Genomic DNA, 21650 nt, shown 5'->3' on the forward strand with positions numbered 1-21650 from the left:
CCGTCTACCTCTGATTGGCTAGTACTCGTTGCCAACTTTGCTTTGATTGGTTAGTTTTAGACATAATAAGCGAGACTGGGGTTTAAGGTCTCTGCGTAAGCCAATCAGAGACGGAGTAGGACGGGTCGTTCCTTCGCCTTACTTGGAAAAAAAACATCGTTGGCCGGACATTTAAGAACTATTTGCAATTAATATATTAAACACATATAAACAAAATCCTCGCTCACATTGCCTCTGCATGTCAACGAACGTTTTAAACAGCCAGACGAGACTTTTGTTGTGACCCACTCGGACTTGTTTATTCACGGTAACTACAATTCCCACAATTCACCTAACGTAACTGACGCACTTTCTAGAACCTCGACGACTCTGCTGGCGCTACTCACTTTATTTCCAGAATAGCTAGCAAACGTGAGTCTGACGCAGCCTGCCTTTCAAACAGTTCACTCCACGGGGAGCTGACAATTGAGGAGCTGTTTCTGCACCAAGGCGGTTCCGTAACACTCGGTTAGTAAGAACTGAACCCGCAGTAACTGTTGCTGTGCGCTAATGGGAATATTTAAGTGACCAAACAGTGCGAGCTGACGGGAGACTAGCTAAGTTAGCAAAACATCAACAACGCAAACATCGAGGGGCAGGGCAGCTCGCTCAGGTCGGCGTAGCTAGCTTAATGCTTCTGGTTAACTTAATGCAAAGTTATAATAACATACAACGCAAGGATGAAGCTGTCATTGCGTATTAGCGTGTCATAGCCAGGTCTGTTTGTAAACGATGACATGACACAGTGGCATTGTTGCTAACTTGCTGTCCTCATGTAACGGTAGACATATTTATAGTTTGTGCGTCATGTAGGTTACAGAAAATACCATTCTGTCGCCTCATCTGATTGGTGTCATTACTGATATTCCAGATCAGATCCGTTTGTAGTTATCTACCGGTGTGTCTCTTCAAAATCATTTCATCGCCTGGACCTTCCATCAATCTGCTGCCACAAGCAGTGAAGTGGCGCGTCTGCCAGACATGTATTCATTTTCAGGCCCCACAAGCCTCCCTGAATTTGATCTCGGTCCTCCAAGTACGTCTGGTCACCTGCAGAGAGCAACACTCTCTAACAAGTATGTAGCAGATGACTGAGGGTTGTACTATCCCTCCTACAGTCATGTATCAGATATACATTGGTAGCACTTCTTTTTTAACACATCTGTCTCTGTCCAACAGCAGCTGGGAGGCACGATGCCTCAGGAAGCACAGGAGGAGAGTTGATGATGAGTAAGTAGAAAAAAAAAGCATCTAACATGTGTCAGTGCATGGAATAGTCAAATATGAGTGTTGTAAACTTGTAATTTTTTTTCTCAGGGGATGCAGTGCCAAGAGGAGGAGATTAATGCTGGAGGCAGAAGTGGACATTTCGGAGAACACGAACACTAGCACTCCTCATGAGTGGCCACCAGCAAGAAGCTGCCCTCCTGTGTCTGCACAGCAGGCCAGTCCTGCTCCTCCACAGCCCTGCACGGCCACCCAGAGCTTAACTTTGCCACAGCCTTTAACTTTGCCGCAGCCTTCCAGCCTCTCTCTGTCCCGACCCGAGACAGAGGGCTCCTGCATGGAGATCGAGGCAGCACAGAGGAAACTTCAGGAGATCGAAGACAGGTATGCAAAATGCATCGTGTGTGGAAAAAGTTGCAAGAACCGCTTAGAAATGTTAGTGGCAAATGTAAACATTCGTTTACTTTGTGCAGTTGATAAATTTACATGTAAAGAGAAACATACAAGAAACTGCAGAAATGGTTTAACGTCATCACCAGTAACAACCATAACACCCACAACTGTTATTGGTATTTTTGTTTTCTGACAAAATTACTATATAAAGATATTGTGGCTCACTGTTCTAACGTCTAAATGAATGAAATCAAGCAAAAACATTTGTTAAATATTTGAGAAAAATGTTGGCATGATAGGATCTTAAAATAACTGATATTTGATTCAGAATTACATTGGAGGATGATGATGAGGATGAAGATCTGGATGTGGAGCCGGCTCAGAGAAGGCCGGTGCTGGTCATCTCTGACAGTCTGAAGGAGGGTCTACAGCGCGGCATCAGCGACATCCTACCCCATACAGTAGCCCAGTCTGTGTATGTCCTTCTTGTTCTGTTTTATGTTGAATGAAGTCATAAATAACATGATTTTTTTTTTCCCACTGGTGACATTTTTTTTCCCGTCTCACATTCAGGAGTCATTCCTGCATGGAGCTGGTGTTGTGGCGACCCCCAGACGATCCCTTCTCTCGGAAGCGAAGGGGCTCGTTACAGAAACAGCGCAAACAACAAACGGTATCTCGGCAGCCTCTGACTCCGTGTCCATCTCCCACCCCTCACAGTCCCTCCAGTCCACCTGCAGAAACACACTCCTCTCTGTACAGCTTCCCTGTGGCCCACAGCTCTGGAGAGGAGGACATGGAAATGTGATGGTGCTGATGAGTGGAAAAGACATGCCAAAGTTAAAAGACTGGATATGTCGTCATAAAAAAGACCATAAAGGACTCAGAAGCACTTGAAGTTGGTCAGTTTGGCAAGGCATGTTGGTTATACATGAATATCGTGCTTTTTTGAAAAGTTGGTGCAACACACGTTTTACTTTAAAGTCATCAGTTGAAGTTTTTTGGCTGTTAACCGTATGTGAGATATAACAAAATGACCTGATTTAGCAGCTTTGTTCATTTAAATCTCAAAGGTAACTCTTGATCTCAGACCTTTGGAAAGTGCTTCAGACAGTCTTACACAAACCATTTTATATAACGTACACAATTGACCTTTGCCCTGAGAAGTGAGATCATTCGTACATAATTTTGCCAAGCGTGGCCAGCGACACACTGATGTATTGTAAATATGACTTTGTTCTTTGTTGAATATCAGTGTGCAGCACCTTAGTTTTGTATAGTTTGTATGTTCAGCTCCTGGGCGTCGTTAACAGGACGCCAAAGTTGGTCCTGTGTGTTCACGTTCGCTCACAGCGTGGCTTCCTACGTGCATTTGTACTCATGGTGGATAGATAATCTTCCTGTAGCGCTTAGCAAGTATGCCATCTGTGAGCTTTGAGGAATTTTGTAAAGAAGTCGTGGAAATGCGCCTTTTTATGATTTTATTGTATTTACAATCAGCCATCGAGTGTTATTTTTATTTGTTTCTAAATAAAATGTTGTCCATGTTGAGGGTCTGCATGGCATAGTTGGTTTTCAGGGGGTGACATTTCGATTTTGTTTAATAAATGCAGTCCTCTTTGTGGTTCAACATCGTCATGCTTTAATCATCACATACAAGAGTCGAGGTCCAGGATTAACGCCTGTGTACACACATACAGTACATAATGTATAACAGTAACAGTTGTTAATTAACAATAATTAAGGAGGATTTAATCAGTTCATTATTGAGCTATTAAATGCATCACACAGAATCAAATAAATACTGTCAAATGAAATGTCTAGGATCAATTAGAACCATGTCAGTGCCTTTGTTGACGATTAGTTTACTGATCAGTTCAGCTCAGGTCATCTCTGTAGAACTGATTCTCAGTGTGCAGGTGGAGCATCACTTTGAATTTGCCATATTAATGATTGTTTAAATTAAAAAAGTAATCAGAACTGAATGTCTGATTATATCTATCAGAGTACTGAGTTGAAGTCTGTTTTCCAGTGACACATGTGCCACCTGCTCCCAGCGGTGGAGATGGAGGGACACAGTATTTGACTGGGGAAAAAAACTGGCACATATTTTATTTTGCGTCAATGACGAGAACAGAGTTGTGATTTAAAAGTTTGGTTGGAGCCCAGAAAATCTTTCCAACTTCAAACTGAGTTGCATCGTTCTAACATTTGGGAATGGCAGAAAATTGAAATTGTTGAAAATTGTTGCGTGATCCAAGTCTGAGGTTACAAATCTGTTCAATAAATAGTCCTTCATTCGGATTTTTAACAAAGCACTGAGCAAGATATTTCACAAAGTTGATAACTTACCAGAATTAAATGTGACTTTTTTTATTGTAAACTTCAACATCACGTAACATTTCTGATTACACAAGAACCGTCAGCTGTACGAGGTTCTCCGACATAACTCACATGATCTCCAGTGAAATGTCAGTTCATCACTTATTCACAGTTCACTGTAACCTAAAGCCATAAACTTTGACTGCCGTCTCACAGAGGAATGTGAACTTGATGACCAAATCGTCGACCGTGTCACTTGTCACGGTGACCTGCTTGTTAATCTGCTATCTTACACACATGTGACAGTGAATGATTCATTTCCGCGGCCACATAAATAGCTTGAAATGCTTAAGACTCAGATTTAGTGAACATTTTATCAGTGGTGTGTGTCACACCTGCAGACTCAGTGTCCTGAATGATGAGTGGCTCTGAACTCCAGCGACGTCTTAACTCTGAGTGAGCTATAAAAGACACGACAGTATCGGCTGTTATTATCAGCTTATGAAGACGGGCACAGAAACAATACTCAGATATTAATGATACTGCCACATTTACAGTGTTATTTTTCTGACTTTAACACTTTTAAAAGGCACTTCTAGATTTATTCTGACTAAAAAGAGCATTTAAATCAGATCCAGACGTGTAAAGCAGGCAGTTTGTGATGATGCTTCTTGTGTCCTGTGGTGCTGCGCGAGGAGAGACTTAAAAATAATGATAATAATAATAATAATAATAATATTGCTCCCATGAACACTTATTACCTCCATGTGTGCCACTTCAAGAGCTTGAGCCTGAAACATCACAAGGTATATATTTAGTATTTAACACATTGTAAAACCTGAAGAGAAATAGTTAATTTGGCCCTGAGGTAACTTAGAAGTACAGCTGTAAATACAGGCAGTGCTACAGTAACATGAATAACAATAACATGCGATTAAAGCAGTATATTCACCGTTGTAAGATAGGATCCTGACAGATCTAAAGGGACTGTGCTTGAAGACGACGGGCTCCAGCTGCACGACTGGTTTTCTACGCGGAGCTGCTTGACTCTGCTCTGGAGGTAACGCAGGAGCTTAAATGAAGCCACGTCTGAGGGTCTGTGGGAGGCAGCGACATGCAGGGAGGGAGAGCAAAGTGAATATGGAGCTTCCTGCTGGGGAAAAGACAGAGTGATACATGTTTTTGTTAATGAACAAAAGAATATTTAATGTAAGAGCGACATATCTGTTAGAGCGTGATGTTTTTGTTCACCGTTGCACTGAGCGTCATTCCTCCTTCAGGCCTCTCAGACTCTCTCCGCCTCTCTTCTCGAGTCTTTGATGCTTTTCTGGGAAAACAACCAACCCTGAATTTTAGATACTGTCAGTTGTGAACAATTAACCTAAATGCATGAAGGAGTTATGGGCTAACAAGTATGGTTAATGTTACAGCTATGGTATATAAGACGCCGATCACAGTGAGTTGAGGTGAGGTCATGCTGAGGACAGACAGCTGGTTAGTTTGTCATCTAGTTTGCACAGACACAGAAACCAGTTACCTGCCCCTCAACAACTGTGTCTTGCACCTGTTGGATAACACACATTAGAGCAAAACTTAAACACAAATAATTTTTCTTCAAAGGATCACAAAGTTTGGATTCAGGGCCGATTAGCAATAAAAAGTCGTACAGAACAAAACATGCGCCTGCTGAGTATTTTGGCTCGGTTCCTCATGTGCTACCTCTCCAGTTCAGCTGTCAGCTCTTCCTCGAACTTGCATGCCAGACGAGCTGCAGTGTGCTCTCTCCACTGAGCCATGCTCCTCTGAACCAGCCTCAGCTCCACGTCTTTGGCCTTCAGCTGTTTGCGAAGAGACGCCGCCACTCCTCCTCCCTCGGCTGCCCCATCAAACATGTGAGCCCAGTTCAGACTGCTTAACTCCTCGATGTGCTCCTGCAGAAATATGTCGGGTCACAGCAGAGCTGTAAGTGATGAGCTCTCTGTGTCGATGTGCACAGACATGAGGTGAGTGTGTGTACGATCACACCTGAATGAGACGCTCCTTCAGAGAATCCAAGGCTTGATCTCTCTCCATCCTCAGCTGTTTCCTCTGGATGCTCAGCTCTCGCTCCTGAAAGGATATCAACTTGTGTTTGTATCTGTAAACTCCAGGCTCTGTGCAGGATGTACAGTCTGAACTATACCTTGTCTTGGCTCAGCTGCTCCGTGGTTTGTTTCTGTGAATGAAGCTCCTGGTGCAGATGGCTAATCATGCGCTTCAACTGCTCTCTAAGGGATCTCAGGTTTGTAAGAGCCTCAGCTCCCGTAGAACTGCACCAGACATAATGATCAGAAGCTTATTACCAAACACAGCATGTTGTCTATAAAGTGTGCACTTCTCTCTAAACCAGATATGTGTGTAAGCCAGGGCAGGAAATCATACCTGGGAGGTAGTTGAACAGAAATGTGTTTGGCTCCACTCTGCTCCACTAAGAGGAGTAGATGCTGGCACTCTGCTCCCAGCTCCTGGGTCCAGCGCCTGAGCTGCTCTTCCAGCTCAGCTGTGATCAGTTTATGGCTGCTCTCTCTTTCCTCCAGCATCATCCGGAGCCGGTCTGCCTCTCTGTGTGCCAGCTGAGCTGCCTGCTCGAGCCGCAGTGCTGCTCTCTGACTCTGCTGTGACCACAGACCACACCGTGTCAGCTTTTATACAACACCACGTCTCTTTATGTGCCTGCAAATGATTGCTTTCCTGCTTTTCTTGCACCTGTGCCATCTGTCTCTGCAACTTCTGCAGCTCAGCCTGGTGCTCCTCTTTCAGAGATTTACAGATAACTGCCAGCAAAGACTCCTGCTCTCTCTGCTGCGCACAGCTGTCGCTCTCCAACTCCTGAAGTCTCTTACAGATAAAAAGAAAATCGATACAAAGACAGACTGAACGTTTAATCTGATTTACTTTAGTTAGTGGTGCTTCCTGTAATGTTTGCGAGACTCCTTACTGTTTTTAGCTCCACTACTTTATGTTGAAGAGCCAGTGCTTTACTCTTCTCTCGCTGCATCTCACTCTTCATGGTTTCCAGACTCTTTCTGTTCTGCTCCTCCAGGATCCCACACTGCACCTGCACTGCTTTCACTTTTTCTGCCTCCCATTTCCTCCTCTCCTCCTCTATTGCTCTGTGCACCTGAATGGGAGCATAGTTTGTATATCGTGCATTCATTATGAAAAGGACTGTACATTCAATGTGAGGATTATCAGAGTACCTTTTCCAAAGCTTCTGCATGCAGCTGCTCCTCTCGATTCTTTGCCTCCTCCTTCTGCTGCTCCAGAGAATCTCTCAGCTTCTTTGCCTCTTTTTCCTTTAGCTGCCAGAACAGGAGAGGAAACACATCTTGAAAGTAACCGTGAGTGTTTTCACTTACTGCATACTGTATGTAGTGTTCTCCAGATGACGTAAAAGTGGTTTGTACACGTTCACACTGACCTCAAAAGAAGTTTTCAATGACTCAATGTGTCGTGTGAGAGACAGAGCTTGTTCTCTCAAAGCGTTTGCTTTCTCCTCTTCAGTCTGCTTAATAACCTGAAACACAACAGCCAGAAGGATTTTTACATCAGTCAAACTGTGATAATATCATCTGCAGAAACACTATCATAGTAATAAAGACATGTTTGTCACCTTTTGGATTCGCTGCTCATGAGCCAAAGTCAAATCTTTCTTTTGCTGCTTCAGTGCTGCCTCCTGAATTAAAAAAGAAGAACCTCAATAACTTATGAGTTACCTTTACATTAGAATATGTATTACTTTGGATGAAAGAAACCTGTTTTCCTCAGCACTAACCACTGCTTTCTGAGCTTGCTCCTGGGCTTCTGTCATTGCACTGCAGTGCTGGGTTTCCAGGTGTTGCAGCTCCCCCTTTAGTCCATCTCTTTCAGCTTGTAAGGCTCCATGTTGCTCATGTAAATCTTGCAGCTTCAGCTCCTTCTGGGCCAACATCCTCTCCAGAGTAGCCACTCTGATCTTACATTCTCCCAGTTCACCCTGCAGCTCGCCAACCTGAAACTCTACTGCCTGACAGAGATACAATGAACAGTTACAAAACAAATGACAGATATATATTAGATGTTTTTATTGAGTATCATGCCATTAGGTGTTACCTTGATCTGATCCTTCTTCTGCCTCTTCTTCTCCTCTAAACATGCACACCTGCCTCTCAGCAGGCTCTCTGCCTCTGTGGCCCTCTGAAGCTCCTCACGAGTCTCCTCCAATTTCTGCTCCAAGATCACACATGAAAACATGACCGATGACATGACAGATACTTTAAAACAGAGAGTAAATCTAGTAACTGTAAATATAATTATAGATTATTATAGGCAGGACCTCTCTCATGGACTCTAGCTTCTCTCTTGCGCGTCGCTGTTCAGCGAACAGTTCTGTTTTGGCGCCGTCCAGCTGTCTGTCCATCTCCTCCCTCTCCAGCACTGACATGACCACACAGGGCTGAACAGTGGAGCAACAAAACAAGAATATGACCGAATAAGAAAAATTAGACAGGTTAAAACATTTACATGACAGATATACTGGATTATACAGGTGTCATTACCCTCTCTATGAAGGCTCCATCCTTCAGAGTCTGCCTGCAGCGCTCCATGTCTCTTACATCAACGACACTCTGCTCCTGAAGCTCACAACTACAACACATCCATTGTCATTATTGTTATTGTCCAGAATTTAGGATTATGTTGATGTATTGTGATGATAATATGTTGATGCATGAGGCTTCTTATAGTTCAATTAGTAGCAGTTTGGTTTTTTACCTGATAGAGTCAGTCCCTGTCCTGCTGTCTCTCAGAACGAACTCAAGAGTCTTCTTCTCCTTCTCCAGTTCTGCTGTCTCTGCAACAAGGTGCTCTAAACCCTGCAAGGCATGCTGGGACACATACCATAATCTTGAGTATTATTGAGACTTCTGTACACAGTCATCTGATAAACATACATACAATGCTCCACTTTACCTTCCTTCGCTGTTGAAGCTCAGTGAGGGAGAACTCAACATCTTTTAACTGAGTCTTCCTCAGCTGCAGTGTCTCCTCCTCTTTCTCACACTTCTAAAACCAGACACACAAACCATTAGTTGCAGTCTCATACACATTTTACACAGGAGCATTTATTAAATTGTACTATATAAGATGCTATAATACAGTTTGAGACTCGTTCTCACTTGTTGGAGTATAGAGAGACGCTCTTTCATCCTGACCCAATCGGACTGCATCTTCTCTGACGTCCTCTCAGGCCTGCATCTCCTGCTCCAGTGATTTATTTCCTCATCCGTGTCTTTGTCGTTGTCACCCAAAGAACACACAAGTCTGTGACACACACACACATACATGCACAATATAAAAATATGAGAAAGAAATATGAGCAAAAAGAGCATTTAGAAATTGTATACAACGCTATGGTTCACCTGTAAGTTTCTCTCTTATTACGCTGGGCTTTACAGACAGAGGGACTTCTGTTTTGTGCATTTCCATGAGAGGATCTCTGACCTTTGTAAAAAAAATTGTATGACATTCAAAGGTTCCATATTTTTTCCATTACTGTGATCTGAAAAACTAATGCACAGTCAGCTCTTGTGCTTTACCTGATGCAGATTGAGGTTCACTATCTTCTTGTGTGGGTGTGTCATAGTCGCTTGTGTTGGTGCAGTAGTCGTCCATGTCCGTGAAGGACTGAACGAGAGAGCGCCACCCTGGGGGGAGTTAAACAGATCATCTTTTCTGTAATTTAATTCCATATATATTGTTTGTACTCCTCCTATGACTTTCTACATTTAAAGGTTTCGAACATGTCTTACAGCCAGCCTCCCTCCACACTGTCTGCAGTGTCTCACCTGGCCGCCTGTGAAGATGCTGCCTGACTTGCTCCGTGCAGACTGACTCAAGGTCACTGTCAATGGACACGGTGTCAAAACTCCACACAGGCACTCCTGTAAAAGAAACAAGCCTCTAATCACTGTTTGTAGCAGATGAATGTCCTGGAGGATTAGCTAGACGATGCTTTCTGATGAGGTGTAATCTGTGTGTGGTACCTGCCAAACACCTGGCCTTAGGGGAGCGGTTGTTGTTCTGCCGCAGGGTTTCATGTTCTGCGACATCCTCTGTTCTGTAAGAGACTGGAAGAAGAGAGAAGCTAAACAAAGGAGTGTAGGAATAAAGATCTAGACGCAGGCTGCTGCGATGTGGAGGCTGCAAACTACAATCCACAATACAACACTGCTGTTGCAAACAATATAAATGTGACAAGCTTAGAGAGTTATAGCTATAGGATGGAAAAATATAGACAAACCAGTTATGAATCAATGTATGAATAATCTATAATCGTGTGTTGCTATGATAAAATACTTAGATCACTAAAGGAAAGATTCATGGGGTTTTGAATGATGATGATCAATAAACTCAACTCTCCAAGATTCCTGTAAATTGTAATTATTGCAATATCTGTACTTTCTGCCTTTTAATTATCATTTTATATTTACAAAAGAAAGTACTCACTGTTACCATCATCACTACGCCTCTGTTGTGTGTTGTATCTCTCTCCTCCTGCTTTCTCGCTAGCAAGTTGCTCTCTTCTGAAAGTCGTTGCTGTTCCTTTTCCATCAACACTGAGAACACTTTGGCCCTTTTGGTCACATCGGTAAGTATCACAGTCAGATCCTTCTGTCCTCTGAGTCACTGCAGCTCTATCTAGTTGCAGTAAATTACTCTCTGGCAATGGCAACTCGACCATCTCGTCTCTAAAGCACCTGACAAAGTCCTCAGTGCAGATGCTGTCTGAAGGAGGGAGAGTTTCTGCAGCCATCACTCCTTCGCTACAGGTTTCTCCAAGCAGCCTCTCCAGCCTCCAGATAACTTGCTCCCTCTGAGACTCCATTTCCTCCTTGTCTCTTGTCCTTCTGTCTAACTTGTCTTTAGTTACCTCGTGAGTGACAGGAGCTTCCCTGCAGCCTGTGCTTTTCTCTGGGGGATGAGCAGAGGAGAGATGGTGTGCTTTGTTTAGAGAAAAGTTTTCATTCCTAGGTGGCATTTTCGTATAAAGAAATGTTACCTAATTAAGACCTCTGGTTAACACTAATATTTACATTTTTGTTTTCTTTTTTAGAAATCCTAGCACACACATGTTGACAAAACCGTGGTGACAAGTCGTACTTAGAACTTAATCCTAAACAGCAGCCAATGAAAAGAGAAGAATTTGACTTGGAAACAGTCAGACATCAAAATGTTCCCGTAATACACAGATATTGAAATATTACCTGATGTTTGCTCCATCGTTAGAGTGTGTATCAAATCAAGACCAGACATGGGAGTGTCATTTGTCTGAGTTGTACTTCCAAGACCTGTGTCTTTGCTCAGTGATTGACTCCACTGAAATGGAGCTAGAATAAAAAAATCAAAAATGCAAATTATCACCTGAGAACAACCTGGAACAAGGTGTGTGTGTTATGACAGCAATTACCTGCATAGCTGCAATCAAGCTCTCTGGACATTGCCTGATGTTTCTGGGGCTGGACCTGCATACATTAAATCACATTGACCGCTTAAAAGTTGATTTCTGATTACGTGTATATAAAGACAGACGGATAGCAGTTGTGGCACTATAGTGTAAAAATGGTCTATTACAAGTAAAAGCACTGCAGTCAAACTCTTGCTTTACGTGAAAGTACAACAGCATAAACATCAAAACATAATGAGGAGATAACGCTTGCAGAATCAATGACTTCCTTTAAATCCCTTTTTAAAACCTCCTTTTATTCCTCTGACTGTTCTTAATCTATTTATCTGTTTCTAATTAACTTTTATGTGATGTCTTCTTACTGTCCTTCATTTCTTTTATTTGTTTATTGTTCATTTATTTATTTATCTATGATTCTTTTTACAGTTCTTAATCTGTTCATCTGTTTTTAATTCCTGATGTTGTCGTCTTATCGTCTGTTATTGATGTTATTTTTTGTTATCTCTTTATTTACTTCTTCTTAGACTGTTGAGTGTTTGTTCTGTAACATTGTTCTTCTGAGTTTTCTGCTTTTCTTGCCTGTCAAAGCACTTTGTAAACTTTGTTTTTAAAGGTGCTATATAAATAAAGTTTATAATAATAAATAAAATTATGAATAAATAATGCTATTATTAAAGTTTAAACAATCAAGTCTAAGTTATCATTATGCAGAATAGCCCCATGGAGAATCATGCACATATTATATTACTGGCTTTTAATTATTTATGTGTACATCACTTTAATGTTGCAGCCTCTAAAAGTGGGGCTTATCTTTAAATAGCTCAACCTTTAACGATACATGATCATTTATTAGTTTATTCATATTTTGTAGTGAAAATCTAAATCTGCAATGTATTTTTCCCAAAATGTGAGGTAGAAACAGGAAGAGGCACAGACAGATGGAGTGAAAATCACAGACCCGCAGTTGACCGAGCTGAGCATCGAGAGCATCTAGGAGAAGGTCGCAGTGGTCCAGTTTGAGAGGTGAAGGGTCCGGACCAGACACACTGCTGCTGTCATTGAGATCTGTGATTGCAGACAAAAAGGTCATCAAGAGTGGGTGCAAACTCCTGAGACTTAGAGAGATATAGCTGATATAATATAATGCTTATATAAAAAAAAAAACCTCAGACCAGTATAAAGCAGCTCATCTGTGTCCTCTGCATCTGTCTTTACTCCGTCCTCTCTGTCAGCCATTTCTCTGTCAGGACAAGCATGCAGACATGCAGCAGTACCATACAGACACAACACCTCGCAGTGGTCAAGGCTGGCCGGGCGGTCACAACGAGTGGGGGGTTTATGTTGCTCAGTTGTCCAGGAAACCAGGACAATTTAGCTTGTTAGCTAGCCAAACTGACTTCTTTTCACTGAGAGGACTATAAATTCCTGTGCCTGCTTGCCTTCCTGTCTCTCCCACTGCCCAAGATGAGCATTAAGTGAAGGAGCTGTACGAGTCAGTCCACTTTAAAACTGCAGGATGGGATTCTTCCCCTCATATGCTCAGCTAGGCCTGACTGAAGAGCATAAACCCTCTCGGTAGCCCAATTAAAGGTTATTTTTACCAACCCAGACTGCTCAGAATAAGGTCACTGTATTAATTCACATATTATTATGCAGTCACATGAATACAGACAACTTTGACGGGCTGTTAACCCCTGTGGAGTTTAACACTGATCTTTTTCCTAACTTTGACTGAACCCAATGTCACTGTCACCTTTAGTATCTTTAAACCACACAGATAACTGATATTTTACTCCACCTACATGCCTGAAAACAAACTGCTAGCTTGAATCACAGAAGCTAGTCTGTCTGAAACTCCCCGCTGACTTCTCCTTTATATGAAAACAAACAAATAATATCACCTTTGACATCCTTGAATCATTCCCCCCCACCACTGTGTGTCCACTGCCTCAAACATTTTGACTTTTAAATCTATTTTAAGTACTTACTTTCAGTGGACAAACGCGGAGCTTTAAGTCGGTGCTGAACTTGAGGCTCACAGCTCTGCCGCTCTGACGCTTGATTGACAGGAGCGTCAGTTGGTTGTCCTGGAAACAGTCAAACAGCTCGAGACCGGCACAGGACGGAGACTACTGCCGCGCGCACAGCGGAAATACTGGCGCCACCGGAAGCACAGGAGATAATAATAATAATAATAATAATAATAATAATAATAATAATAATAATAATAATAATAATAATAATAATGATCATTATTGTGATTGTTGTTGTTATTGTTATATTATTTTTATTACTGTTTTGTTGTTATCGTTGCTGTTAATTTGATCTTTTATATTATTATTTATTTTGTTATGATTCTATGGTATTATTTATTTTGTCTTTATTTTTAACTCTAGTTATTATTTGTGTCATAATTATCCTTTGATGTGTTCTTTCTGTCCTTTATTGCTTTTATTTGTTAATTTATTTATTTATCAAAACATACTGAGGATATAATGCTTGCTAGAATCTGTAACTTCTTTAACTTATCACTTCTTAAAACCCACTTTTAAACGTTTAAAAAGTCTTCAAGTTTCTGAACTTAGACATCAAAAGTCATTTTCTGGCAATAAATGTACTTAAAGTGGCAACAGACAACTCTCCCCCTCTCCCTGGTCTCCCTGGTGTTAACGTTGGCAGTCTGTTGCAGAGATAACTGGATTGTTTCCACCTTGTCAGAGTCGCATATAACAACAGCAGCACAGAACATGAGTTTATTCTATCATTACTCTACTGTACAACATAAACAGATTATCTGTCACCTTTTCCCAGATGACTGCCAGCCTGCTGACAGACACAACTGTATAGTGATCAGAGGCAATGTAAGAACCCCTCATGCATGGTCTGTTTGTTAAAAATATTAGTAAATTATACATATAGTTACATGTATGCATAGTTTATAGGCTACTATGAGTCAACCAATTATCAGCATGCCTATATATAACTCAAGCAGGGCTTTTGTAATTTACTGTAGACCTATTTATCATATTGTACACCTACTAAAACTGTACTGTGCTACATTGTGTAACTTCCTACAAGGTTTAGGCTTACTATATTGTTTTACTTCCTTAAGTCATCTTAACAAAAACTGTTGTTTTGCACCATTGTTATGAATTACAGTCCAGTGTATGTACCAAAACTGAAAAACCATTGCACAAATAAAGCGGACACATATCCAATGTCAACAGTAACAACTTTATTATCTTCTTGTTTCATTATTGTGTCTTTGTTGTTTAAGACAATGTTAAATGAGTATAAATTAAGGGGAAGAAAATAGACAATTTAAAATAAAAAAAGAAGCAAAAACTCAGTTGAATCATCAGTTACACCTGAATACACCTATGTGTATTTGGAGAGTAAAAGTAAAGGCAGGTCAGTCACCTTTGACCTCCTGTACCAGGCCGCTGTTGTGATGTGTTTCATAGCTTTCACCCATCATCACCGCCGCCTCACGACGAAGCCGCGAGTCGCAGTCCGAGGAGAAGCAGGGTTCAGTTTGACAAGGCAAGACAAACCTCCCGCGTCTTTGTTAGTTCACCTCTGCCTCACGACTGAGCAGCTTCAAGTGAGGAGGAAATGTGTGTCGCACAGGCAACACAAACAATATGAAAAACAAACAAACAAAAAAAAAAAGAGTAATGGCACCCATGAGAAGGTAGAAATCAGAAAAGAAAAGCATAAAAATGAAAGCTAACAGAAAATCACACTGAATTAAGAGTTGAGTGAGTTGAAACGAGAGAAACAATGAGAGGGAGTTTACATTACAACCCTCCGAGATCGGGAAGGCAGATGAAGAGGTTCCTTTTATTCTACAGTACACTCTCCACGTACACTTTGGTTGTTTTTTTTGTTTTTTTTTCCCTTTCTGCATGAAGCTGACAACTGTTCTGTTTGAAGCAACAACAGCCGTGAACTGACACATCTGTACGCCCCCCCGCGTTATTGCTGCAGCTGGCACGACACTGTACACACCCTCAGCGGGGCAACTTCAGTTGGCGAGTTGCCATCAAGTACTGAGGTCACGTCATTTGGAAATACACTGATTAAAACATAAGATGAGCTCTCCGCTATCATTCAAAATATAACAACTATTCTCAAATATAAAATCATCTCAAAAACAACATATTAAGGTAAATCTCTAGTAACCTCAAGCCGATCGCTGAGAAAGAGGAAAACACAGACCGACCACCAGCGTTCATCAGCGTTCTCTGTTCCGTCACAACGATTTTCAAGATAAAATGAATCATCTTGCTGCAACAGGGTTCTTCCTTTTACGTGATAACCTTGAAGTGCACACAGCCTCTATCAATAGCTTGTACACGTGAGGCAGGTGGACAAGACGAGAACCAGAGCAGTAATCAGAAAAAAAATCAAGGTATTGTTTGACTTTTTGGAAGGAAAAAAAAAGAAAAGCTTATTTCTTGCGCCAACAGTGAAGTGAGAAGATTGAACTACAACCTTGTTGTCTTTACAGTGAATATAAAGCTAGAGCTAGCAGCTGGTTAGCTTAGCTTAGTTTAAAGGCGGGAGGGGAAACTGCTATCCTGGCTCTGGATTTTCACTATCCGATTATCACAGCAAAACAAATTCACAGTAACGATATTACTGTGATATGTATTCAAAATTTGACCAAAGAAAAAAGCAATTCATCAGTCAAATTAATCTTTAAGTTTCTTTACTGTGTGTTTTGTCTTGCATTTGGCAAATAGATTTCAGTCGACACAAGTACAGGGAGGTGGAGATAGTCTGTACCTGTAGCTATAAAAACCTTAAAAAAAAAGAAGACACTTAGGTAAGAGTGAAAGGCGACCAGATGAACTGATAAACAAAAGATCCACAAGGCCCAACAGGCCTGCCATAACATCTGTATTATCAACATGATTATTTCTAATTTGTAGAAAGCCCAGAGTCTAAAAAGAACAAGTTGTTGTGCTGTGACTGAAAATAAATAAACAGGATATAATGTGTTGATTCAACATTTGGATATATTACCAGAGCCACGCTAGCTGTTTCCCTCTGATTCCAGTCTTAATGCTAAGCTAAGCTAACAATCTGCTCTCTCCAGCCAAGCGGTGCAAACACTAAGCTTCCATCTGCTGCCACCAACAACTGGACCAACCACCAAAATCCGATCCATACTCAGGCTACTAAATGACTAAAATGTGACATCAGTTATTTGTCAAATATCTATTTGTATTGTTTAAACTACAAGTGAGTATTTTTTTAATCAAATACAATTTCTAATGCAAGTATTTTGTATTTTAAATTTGATTTATCTGATAAGCAAATATTTATTATAAGATACTATTCGATGTATTCGTGCCCATCTCTGATTGTCAGTTAATACAAATTGTAATTGGTATCAATCGATTAATGATTAATCACTAAACATTGCAACTTGAGCCTCATATCTGCCATAAAGACGTGAGAGATGTTTCAATCTTCTCATCAACAAAAAGCAAATGTGTTCCTAAGAACGGTGAATTACTGCTTTACGCATCTCATTCTGGACAAAAGACTCAGTGATTGATCAAACTGTGCTCATGACAACCACAAATCAAAAAAAGCATTAAAACATGTGATGTCAGTGGGTAGAAGAAGCATCTTCTGTGCAAAAACTAAACATCAATCATCATTAATTTCATTATCAAATCATTAACTCACTGATGAAAAACCTCACAGATAAACTTTTTACATTTTATTAGCTGAACACCTCCTTCAGTCTGTGTATTTATGTCTTTTCCAGTGCATTTTATACATCTTTATGGCCTGCACATCGGAGGAGCTGTTGATCTATGAAATCATCACTGAACCACAGTTACTAATGTGCTAGTATCAAGGACTCTATAAAAAATATTTTCAGTGTGTTAAGACAGTTTTTTTAAAATATAAAACAAGAAATCTGCAGCCAGATTGAGGGAGTTAACATCCATCTTAGCAGAATCAATCTGGATTAAAAGTTATAATAACAGCAAATCCTTCAGGCGTATTCAGTCTTTTTTTTTTTTTTTCAGATTTGACCGATGCTGTACAGATAACTTAATACTCAGATTAGTATAATTATTCTTCATTTTACAATATCATTCGTTTATCACAAAATATTCACACAAATAGACCAGACGGTAGATACAATACGTCCAGCCTTGAACTCTACATTCCTAACAATAATTACAAAACAAAATACTAACTGGTTTTCAAAACTCTTATCACCGGAGACGTGTAGTGCACAGGTCAGGGGACTCTTTCCCTTGTTCAGCCCATCAAAGGCAAAAGACAGAGGGTACCTTCGTGAGCTGATCCCAGATCAGCATGCCTACAAACACTAAATGAAAGGACTACAGATGTGAGCTGTGTTGAACCTGGAGCTGCAGCTGTGGCCGGAGCTGACTGCACGGAGGTGTGCTGCAGGAACCAGCCCTGTCTGCTTCTAAAACCTCCGGTCAGCTGGAGCCACGCTGCACTGGTTCTACTGGGAACATCTGAACTACACACTAGTGACTGATAGAGGCTGTGGAGCTAGTGCACACTGCAGAAACCAACATGTTCCTGGATGTTCTGTACCGGGTGGGTATTACTGGATGTCTCAGTGATTTGATGCTGATTTAAATACTTTGAATGATCACTGAGGACGATGGCAACAAGGATATGTGTTGCTATGGGAGAGCACCAGAGGACAAGGTAAAGTACGGAGTGAAGTTTTCTCAACATCAACAAAGAGATATGTATTACAGTCACCTATGGTCAACCACAGCGAAAAGTGCGTATTCAGTTCTCTGACGGAGGTTCCTACTTGAGTGATATAGATGTTGTTCTGCTGCACTAGTGTATTACAACTAAAAGGACTGACTACTGCAGGATTTTACTAATCAGAATCACAAATGGAAGTTATCTGAAGCGTGTTAAGATGACTCAAATGCATCAAAGCACTGAGGCAATGTTTATCTAAAATATATAATGAATGAGCAGTCATCGTAACTCTATGTGGATTATAGTCTAACTGACCACTACAGACTGTGTGTTCATGGATCAAGAGGGAAACTCCCAACACTCAAACCCAAAGAACAGAATGTATTTCTGCGCTGCTGCATATTTAATCAGTTCAGATAAACCAGCCTCTGACAGAGTTCTGACTAGAGCTGCAACTATTAGTCATTTAATCCATTAATCAATCAAAAGTCAATTGTTTCAAATTCTTATGTGACGTTTTGCTGCTTCTCTTCATCATTTATGATGGTAAATGAAGAGTTTTTAAGTTTTGGACTGTTGGTGGGACAAAGGGAACAACTTCCCACAAACTGGAATTTTAGCGACTTAACGATCAATCGATTAATGGTGAAAATAATCAGAAATGTATCCTGAGTTGCAGCCCAAGATCTGACCAACCAAATATCAACTGTAAAGTGTTGAAAATATAATAAATAAGACATTGTGCAGTAAATTATTATATGAACAAATACAGACAAAATACAGTAAATATATAAAAAATGTATCCTAATTGTACAGTAATCCAATATACCAAATAAAAAGGCTCATCACTTTGAAATGTTATTTCATCTGGCTTATTTTCACAATGACAGTTTGATGCTCCTCTGCTTGTGTTTCACTTTTAACACGTTCCAAGTGTTTTTAAATTAGTTTTATTTTGCTTATCATGTTACTAAATAAAGAGACTTTGCCTCTGAGTCCAGTCAGAACAAATCAAATCACATTTCTGGCTCCCACTTATTTGTCTTGAGACTTTCTGATTTAACATAAAAGTAATGATACAACAGAGGGAATTTCAAAAGTGATTGTAAAAATAAGCAGCATTAAATAACATTTCTGCAAAGCATGTATTGGATTATTTTACAACAATCTTTTTACCTATTTTGTCTGTAAATATTTATACACATATCATTTTCAGAATGTCTTTTTTATCAAAATCCATTTTAAACACTTTGCGTCTGCATTACTGATAATAAAGAAAATCAGAGACCATTTTCAGGCTTCAGCCTCTTTCATAAGCAACTAAAAGGGCCAAATAATGAGCACTTGAAGTCCTAGAGAGAGGAACTAATTTAAGTTTTATAGAGTAGGGCTAATATAATCTCAGTTGTGCTGAATAAAACGGAGGTTGAGGTCATTTTTCTTGCAACCTTCCCACGTGTGCCCGTTTATGACTTTTCTCCTCATTGGCTGTCAGTCCATTAATCACGAGCAGCTCTGATATGGGTTTCTGTCTAATCAGTAAAACTCTTAAATGGGGTGAACACAGAAAAGTGCATCGTGGGTAGGATTTAGAGAGCACCTGATTTTAGGAGCGTGCAGGTGCTGTTATTGTGTGGTCTCCAACGCCAACTTACATCCACACATTACCTCACTGCTGTTTCAGTGTCAAAGAGGACTACTCAGGGAACGCCGCTTCACAGAATGAGAGTGCACATTTGGAGGTACAGTGTAAGCCGAGAGTGTGTGAAACATACACATTCTCGTGCTCACAAAGGTCCACATGGTGCTCATAAGCCAGCTACGCCCCCCTTGCTTCAGGACCAGAGCTAGAGCAGTTCCCTGTCCGATGAGGTTCGGTGTGATCCGGGTGGAGTTCCTGGGTTAGAAGATGTCGGGACACATGCTCCAGTCCTGTCTGTCCTTCGCCTCCCAGTAACCTCCCTTGTACACAAAGTTTGTCTCTCCAGTGATTGAGTCCCTCCTCTGGTGAAACCACAGCGGCTGGTAGCCTTCGTATTCTCTCCCTGCAGGAGGAAGCACAGGTGTTACTCTAGTAGTCGGCTGGACTTAAATCGCACTCTTGTGGAGAAGCCACACTTGCAGGCAATTCAATGAGCAATCAATTTGGCCTTCATATATATGCATATATATGGGAAGCAATCAATCAGTGTTCACTGCATTTGGGATGGCTCCAAATGTGAACTGAGCTCATGTAAAGATGAACAAGTTGAACTCAGAAGCGTCAATAAAATATAAATTAGCACAATAAGTGCGCTGCGAAAACTTAGATCGATCATGGTGAAGGACGAGATTATAATCAGAGATTTGGAAACTCGCTGAACTGAATAATTCATCTGTTCAATACTGAAACAAAAGAGTCAACGAAGGGAGAAAATTCAGCTTTCTGATGTGTCAACATGTGTAGAAATGTGATAGTCTGAACTACTGGTTCCCAACCGAGTGCTCATCAACGCTTCGCAGTATGGAGGACTGAAACTGGCAAAAACAAAAATAAATAAATGGTTCAATAAATACGGATATATGCCGTTAAAGGCACCAAAAATTAATGCTAAAAACAAATATAGGCATCGCTTATAAAATGTGACATGAATTGATATTTCTGTTTTAATTGGCTTCTGTAGTTATTTTCCTTTGTGTCTATTTATTTACATTTCCATTTGTTTTACCTCTTTTTTAAAAAAAATTCCTTGTTTAAGCATTTCCTTATACATCTATTAATCTACTGTCTTACAAAACAGAAAGGAAAAAACACATAAGTAAATAAATTAATTTGAAAAATGAATTTAAAAAACCTAAAGTAATCAAATAGGGAAATTAATATTAAGGTGAATAAATACAGAAACAAATTAAAACAGATATATCAACCTAATTCATATCTTATAAATCAAATAATGCCTACATTTATCAATTATTGTCAGAGAGAGACAAATATCAGGAAAATTCATTTTACACAAAACTCCTGCAGTTACAGTTCATCAGTTATTTTGTAATGTTGTTATTCTGCATTGATTGTAATGTGATTTATCCATAAAATATGTCACTCAGTTTACTTAAAGGTAGAAAAGGGGTTCCTGAAGGTGAGAAGGTTGGGAACCACTGGTCTAAACTCAATACAGCTCATATTGTTAAATGTTCCATTGATAAAAAAAAAAGATAACGTGTATTTAACCGTATTTGTTTACTGTTGCCTCCCACTTCCACAGCCAAATAGACAGGATGACAGTGCCGTGCAAATGAATCCCTTGCTAATGTGGCTTCACCATAAAGCACTGAGAATACTTGCAGACTGTAGCGTCGTGTGTGTGTATGTGTGTATTTTCTCATGTAATATATTATTGAGGCCAGTTCCACATGAAAATGTCACATGTATGCAGGAAAAAGTCTTTTTTTTTTCCTGAGTCATTATCTGGAGAAGTTG

The 21650-nt window shown here is 40.4% G+C and overlaps 3 protein-coding genes across 13 annotated transcripts in view; 1 reads left to right on the forward strand and 2 right to left on the reverse strand.

Moving 5' to 3' along the window:
* Window positions 1–133: 133 nt before the first annotated feature.
* Window positions 134–3400, forward strand: ccdc117 (coiled-coil domain containing 117). Of its 3 annotated transcripts, none has more exons than XM_037098381.1 (6): window positions 134–307; window positions 911–1115; window positions 1219–1269; window positions 1357–1650; window positions 1988–2134; window positions 2233–3400. In XM_037098381.1, the coding sequence occupies exons 2-6, from the start codon at window positions 1021–1023 to the stop codon at window positions 2465–2467; spliced, it is 822 nt and encodes a 273-aa protein (XP_036954276.1). In that variant the 5' UTR covers window positions 134–307; window positions 911–1020; the 3' UTR covers window positions 2468–3400. The 3 variants fall into 3 exon arrangements, with proteins under 3 accessions (XP_036954276.1, XP_036954273.1, XP_036954274.1); XM_037098378.1 differs by lacking the exon at window positions 134–307 and adding an exon at window positions 324–507; XM_037098379.1 differs by lacking the exon at window positions 134–307 and having other exon boundaries at window positions 324–1115.
* On the reverse strand, window positions 2309–13566 carry si:ch211-102c2.8 (trichohyalin). 7 transcript variants are annotated; one of them, XM_037098371.1, is made up of 32 exons: window positions 13453–13523; window positions 13283–13284; window positions 12637–12704; window positions 12423–12529; window positions 11468–11522; window positions 11265–11387; window positions 10507–10971; window positions 10044–10127; window positions 9846–9941; window positions 9597–9704; window positions 9420–9501; window positions 9177–9321; window positions 8971–9063; window positions 8773–8885; window positions 8559–8646; window positions 8336–8455; window positions 8113–8226; window positions 7784–8026; window positions 7634–7696; window positions 7442–7537; window positions 7221–7322; window positions 6959–7141; window positions 6727–6858; window positions 6403–6635; window positions 6164–6290; window positions 6007–6090; window positions 5701–5912; window positions 5233–5308; window positions 4934–5134; window positions 4743–4772; window positions 4377–4442; window positions 2309–2441 (listed from the first exon to the last, which is right to left on the reverse strand). In XM_037098371.1, exons 3-31 carry the CDS (start codon window positions 12698–12700, stop codon window positions 4428–4430), a joined length of 3654 nt encoding a protein of 1217 aa, XP_036954266.1. In that variant the 5' UTR covers window positions 12701–12704; window positions 13283–13284; window positions 13453–13523; the 3' UTR covers window positions 2309–2441; window positions 4377–4427. The 7 variants fall into 7 exon arrangements, with proteins under 7 accessions (XP_036954266.1, XP_036954271.1, XP_036954269.1 ...); XM_037098376.1 differs by lacking the exon at window positions 13283–13284 and having other exon boundaries at window positions 6403–6632; window positions 6727–6849; window positions 13453–13566; XM_037098374.1 differs by lacking the exon at window positions 13283–13284 and having other exon boundaries at window positions 6727–6849; window positions 13453–13564.
* Window positions 13567–17186: 3620 nt separating this feature from the next.
* Window positions 17187–21650, reverse strand: part of si:ch211-106a19.1 (uncharacterized protein LOC561797 homolog) — a 45499-nt gene continuing 41035 nt past the window's right edge. For all 3 annotated transcript variants that reach the window (XM_037097758.1, XM_037097759.1, XM_037097757.1), the window contains exon 14: window positions 17187–20235. In XM_037097758.1, the coding sequence (XP_036953653.1) occupies window positions 20093–20235 (143 nt within the window). In that variant the 3' untranslated portion in view covers window positions 17187–20092. The remainder of the gene's footprint in view (window positions 20236–21650) is intronic.

This window comes from Acanthopagrus latus, chromosome 5 (assembly GCF_904848185.1).
Source record: "Acanthopagrus latus isolate v.2019 chromosome 5, fAcaLat1.1, whole genome shotgun sequence".
Lineage (NCBI taxonomy): Eukaryota > Metazoa > Chordata > Actinopteri > Spariformes > Sparidae > Acanthopagrus > Acanthopagrus latus.